At 36.6% G+C, this 6,174-nt stretch overlaps 1 protein-coding gene across 1 annotated transcript in view; it reads right to left on the bottom strand.

Moving 5' to 3' along the window:
• ADCY1 (adenylate cyclase 1) overlaps positions 1–6,174 on the bottom strand; it is an 89,273-nt gene that overhangs the window by 14,682 nt on the left and 68,417 nt on the right. Inside the window, exon 9 of the mRNA XM_017732038.1 lies at positions 1,744–1,899. Coding sequence (XP_017587527.1) covers positions 1,744–1,899 — 156 coding nt within the window. The remainder of the gene's footprint in view (positions 1–1,743; positions 1,900–6,174) is intronic.

Raw genomic sequence — 6,174 nt, 5'->3', positions numbered from 1 at the left:
GGAAACTGAGTGCTTGTATAAATATTGTCAGAAATACACAATTTTGCTCTCAATAAACTATAATTAGTTAGCGTATGTATTGCCTTAGTTACAGCAGAAATACATCATCAGGGATTTTTTACAATTCAAATTTAAGCCTATAGTTAACATCAAGGGTAAGGAAAACAGTGTTTAAATAAATGTTTCTTTACTTTAAAACCTGAAATGAGGGTAGGTGAATATGTGTGTTATTTTGATATATGGAATAAATTATATTATCTATTCTGCCATTTTGAAACAGGGTTAAAGTTTCTATTCTTAATCAAAATAGCTGTTTCTTACATATAATTATTTCCTCTAGGTCTCTTATTTGTATCTCTATTATTATTTTGCACAGTAGACTTACTTTATGTCTTATATGTGATCAAGATCCAGTATTTATATTTCTCAGAAATGTACTAGCTTCAAAGCCTTTAAAGACCTCACTTGTTTTATTTCATTCCCACTTGTTTTACTTTTGTTACATGATTTGAGGACTGAATACTCTAAAGAAGTCCTACATTTTAACACCGTGTATTTATATTAGTATTATGTAATACAAATCCATGATGTGTTACATCAGAACAACTGTTTCCATTACTGATAGCATTGTAGAGCTTCACTGCCAATGTTTTGGCATGAAAAAAATTTCATAAGATCCCTAACAAATCCACATGGGGATTTTCTGTGTATATTACCATATTTATACACAAACATACACAATACACAATGTAAAGTACTGCATATGCTTGAAGGAATGTGTTGGTTATTTTTTAAAATACTCCAAGATAGCACTAAATCTCAATTGGAAGGCCTTGTACATGGCCAATTTCAAAATCAAATCTGGAGTATCTGAAAGTCTTTACTGAAACTGTGTTTTAAATGAGCTAATTGACTTTTCTCCCCTTTTCCTGTAGAGGAAACACAAGTGCATGTAAAACCCAAAATATGAAAGTTCAAATGCTTTCTGAAAGTAAGATTTATACTGAATCTTCAATAAATGAAAAATAGAAAAAATGTGAAGCAATCAGTCAAGCCGAATTACTGGTTTCAAAGCTTGCATGCCACCACTCACTGGTGGAGTGACCTGTGTAATGTTGCCACCTGCTGTCAAAGAAAATGGAATGAGAAACTCTCACGGTTTTTATCCATAAATTTCCAGGTAGATTCACATACAGAAATTAAGGAAACCAGGCTACTAGTATGTAAAGCATTTTGATTTATGGCACAACCAGGCATCCAAGAAAGCGGAATTTATATTCGTATCAGGGACTTTTATGTCTTGTATCTCTATAATGGACAAAGAGGGGTTTTGGCTAATCAGTTACCTTTCACATTTCAAAGAACCATCTAGAGACACAAAATTATTCTGTTGGTTTGCATTTGTCACCATCAGGTTCAGACTGGGATGGACTAAAGATGCAAAAGAATATATGTTTAAAAGGATGGAAACAACCTCAGAAATTCCAATTGCTGTGAAAAAAGCCCTTAATAGAAGCCACATAGGACACCTATGTCGGCTTTTCCAAGAACAGCTCCAAATTTTAAGCCTTTAATAATTAAAGTTTGACTTTGCTGTGGGAAGTAGATTGTTCTAGTGCCAGCAGGAGCACCATAAACTTCTTTATCAGTTTGTAATACCACCCCTTATGTTCTCAAAGATGGTCTGCTTGATGCAGTCCTGGAACTGATGCCCAAAGCGTGCACTCGGCCCACATCAACTACCTTATCATCATCCTCACACGTCATGACATTGGAGAAAGGGATCTCCGCTTTGAACATCTTGCGACAGTGCATGAGCTGAACGAGCAGATAGCAGACTGTCTTGAACTTCATTCTTTTGGCAGGCTTAATGTCTGAGAGAATCAGTCCAGGAAATATCTGTTGGTCAGAAAAATAATATTTATAATCATGTCATTGCATTCCCATGCAGACATACACACTTGCAGGCATTTGCACCCCTTCATGGTCAGAAAAAAACAATATTCTAGTCAAGAAGAAATGCTTTTTGATAAACATCCTACACTTGCAAATGAAGATTACTTCATCTTCAACATGTGATGTAAAGAATCTATTGAATAGACTTTATGTAAAGTCATACTTAACATTTTGGGAACTGTTCTCTGCTTAGAAATGTGAACTATAAAAAAGTGCATTAATGACAAACTCATAAAAGAGGCAATATTTGTATTTCTTTAACATTAAAATGAATTTTGGGAAAATACAGGAAAAATAAGGAGGAAATTAGCATTTTTATTAATTTATGTTAAAAAATATAATTTCAGTCTTTTTCTTCTTTCCTTATTTTGTTACTTCAGCCATAGGTAAGTTCATTAAAATCTGAAGAGAATAACTTTTGCTTTAAAGATATATATATATGTGCCTTAAAAGGAGGCTGTGAGGCATTGAGGTTATATCTCACATCTTATTTCTTCAAAGCAAGAAGTGTTATACCACAGTGAAATACTCTCAAAGGGTCAAGTATAATCTATTCCTTTTACCATTGAGCTCCCAATCCACAAGGACAAATATTTTCTTGGTTAACTCTTAAGCATGTATTTAGCTCCTGCTGACTTCAATAAAGCCCCAGCACATGCTCAGATGCTTTCTCAGATCAGGATATTATATCGTCAATATTTATATCAAACTTATTCATGCTTCTGGCATGTGGAATGTGTAAAGCAGTGTTAACGAGAAACATGGCAGGACTCCATGCCTCCTCAGTGTGGGAATTCAAGCTTGTAAAATTAATTTATTCTGGAACAACAAAATAAAGAAGCACGGAGGATATGGTCCCTAGTTTTCCTAGGTAAAAAAGACAGAGCAAATCAACTCTCCAGAAACTTTATTCAAATACTCTTAAAGTCCACAAATGACAATGAGATTTTGCTGCGCATTATTCACAGTAGTATGATTTACTAGAGCCATGTACGTCATTACTTCAATGATCAAAGAATGAAGAAGAAACTGAAAGCATTTGTTTAATGCATGTTTTCTTGGACACGTAGATTTAGATGGACAGGGAAAATGACACTGATGATATTCTGAATGGCATCTTAGATACTGGTTTGTTGTTTAACACATACAGCCATGAACTTGCATTTTCTGGAGAATCAAGGTTATCTATTATTGAACTTTCAATACCTTGTTTAGTCAGTTACATTCTGGCTATGAAATACAGTAATAACCAAAATGTTGCACTTCTTATTTTTTTCTTAGCAGACAGCCATGTTCTCAACATGTGACAGGCCTCAAATGTGCAAGACTGGAAAACTGACTGAAGTCAGCTAGCATAACTGCACTGCCCTACACTGCACAGTCAGCAGCCAAAATCTAAAAGGATATTAGTGTATCTAGTGTGTAGTCACTTGTGTAAGTGGTATTTTAACTATAGCCTGTGTGAAGAAATTCCCAATATGAACCCTTTCTTTCAAGGCCTTTCTGGCAGAAGACTTACCACTGAATGGCATAGAAGACACTGTACAAGGATATTCATATACTAATCATCCTTTAGGTATTCCTACAGATACCAAGTAGGTAGTTGTTAGGCTTGAGTATGGCAGATATGTTCAGCTTTTGAGCTGCAATTACCACCAGCTAAAACATACTTTTTGGAGAAGTATTCCACTTACAAATCTTCCTAATGTAGCCATAATTCCTCTAGAAATTCTACATATTTTACAAAGTCTCTCCATCAACCTTTTGATACAACATAAATGAGCAACTTTCTCGAAATTCCCTCCAGTTTTGCATTTCATTTCATTTTCAGAAATTTACAGGTGGACCATATCTCAAGAGATCATTAGCTCTTTCTTTGCTCAAACCTTTCACAGTGGATATTGCATTAATTAGGTCAAAAATTTTGGTCTTAAGTCATTCTTAGATTAGCTTGGAAAGATGATTTTAAATAAATTCAGAGACCCACAAAAGCTTCCTGGCAGCCTTCATTATGGAAATGCCACAGTATAGATGGAAGAGTGGCAAAGAATAGGTAGAGCATCTTACTAGCGGAAGAACCAAGAAGGCATGACTGTGAAAGGTGAGCAAATGGGCATGACTATATCCTCCTACAAAGATTTAAAGTCCTATGAAAAGAGAAGAATTTAGACTTTCCTCCATGCAAACGTCTTATAATAGACGTGTTTCTGAGAACAACCTGCAACTTGAAAACTTGGAATGGACTCCACCTCAGACAGAGGTGGCCCTGCCACCAACGTGACTTTTCTCCAACCACGTTTTCATTCAGTTTCCCAACTTTATCTTCAAATCAGTATGCAGAATATTTTTGCCTCTTACCATCAACTTCTTTTTTTTAGTTTAGAAATCTTACGGGCAGATAATATATCAACAGTATACACCCTTTATGTGCTGGAAATACAGAGAAATTTTCCAGCTCTTCTGGAGTTAAATAGAAATTTCAGCTCAGGTGACTGAAAAAAATGGTATAGTGTGAGACCCTCAGCTGAACAAAAACAATGACAAACTGAAGTGAGTTTAGCAAAGATTCACCAAAATAATTAGGGTTCTCAAATGTATGACACACAAGAAGAACCTGAGGGAATTCAGTTCATTTAGCTGCAAGAAGAGAAGGCTAAGGAGGGATCTACTTGCTGTCTTTAACCACTTAAGTAGTAACTGCAGAGAAGACAGAGCCAGACTAATCCTGAGTATCACTTAGAAGAAAGCACAAGAGGCAAAGAATACAGGCTGTACCTAGGGAAATTCCTATTTGATACAAAGAAGTTTAGCTGTGAGGATGATCATGCAAGGGAACTGGCTGCCTCGAGAGGCTGCCAGTCAGGGAAACACTCAGCTCTTACTCAGAGGTGGATCTAACTGCAAAGCCAGCCCTGCTGTGAGCAAGAAGGTTGACCACTTGACCTCCAAAGATCCCATTCAAATTCAGCTAGTGTGCAATGCTATGAATATTTGTGAACACATCTACTGTGTAGATACTGTTCTTCATGGTTGGCCAAGAATATAATCACTCAAAGGACGCTGCATACACACTAGTTGGATGCACTGACAATTTTCAGCAGATCCATATAATTTTATTTATAATTTTGGTTGATTGGTTGGGGGTGTTTTTTTGGTTTTTTTTTTTTTGTTTTTTTTTTAATCTCATGGTTTCAGGACATACAGTTTCCACACTGTGACTGAGGATTTTTCATTCTACTACTATATATACACAGTATCAAAAATACAAAGGAATTCTCTCTCACTTTCATCTCACAAATCATATCCCTTTTTTATTCTTGCTTTTACAGAAGAACAACAGTTTTGACACAGTGAACTTCTCAGTGAAATATTCAAGTAATCTCACCTTCTGTTCTAAGGCTCTGATAAAGTCAGGAAATGCAATACAGTCTGTTAAAACAGACTTAAAAACCCCCCTCCAAATGAAAAACCCAACCTGTAGCGGATTGGGTTTGTAACCGGGCAGAAACACCAATTTAGTGTAGTGGTTTGGTCTAAAATACTCATTACTGTTTATCTTCTGTGAGATAAGAATTAGGAGAAATGCAAAACAGGCACCAAACTTGAAAGAATATAAAGAAGTTTATTAACAGACCTAAAAGAGTAAAGAAAAAAATATTATACCACCTTCAGAACTCTCCTCCTCCCCCCACCTTCCTCCCTTCTCCCACTGACAATGTTCAAAGACAACCCTTAAGATGTTCAGTCTGTTTACCACTGCCATAATAACCTTGTTTAGTCCATTTAGAAAGAGAAGTCTCTTCTTGCTCATGCTATGAAAACATTATCACAACGAGACAGCCGCCCACTTCCAAATATTGTTCAGTCCATTTAGGAAGAGGAGTCTCTCTGCCTGCATGTGAGTCCCTTTCCCCGACTTGCAGCTTGTTCAAGGTCACACACAGATAGCAATTGGTTTTCCCGTGTTCGAGGGTCCACTCTTGAAGTTTTTTGGGGTACAATTTTAAGGTTGAGCCGTTCAGAAACAAAAACAGAGGCCCTTCTCCTTCCCTGGGAGCAAAGGGTCTTCCTCATCTTCATCTTTAGGACTATCTCTGGGAGCATCTCTAGGGACTGAGGTTTTCTCCTTTCCCGTTTGGAGCAAAAGTCCTCACCTGGTTCATCTCTCCCTGTCCAAACTTCTCATGAAATTACAGCTGCATCAGCATCTGCCTATCT

Source organism: Corvus brachyrhynchos, unplaced genomic scaffold, assembly GCF_000691975.1.
Source record: "Corvus brachyrhynchos isolate BGI_N302 unplaced genomic scaffold, ASM69197v1 scaffold264, whole genome shotgun sequence".
NCBI classification, from domain to species: domain Eukaryota; kingdom Metazoa; phylum Chordata; class Aves; order Passeriformes; family Corvidae; genus Corvus; species Corvus brachyrhynchos.
This window is presented reverse-complemented; position numbering and strand designations above follow the sequence as displayed.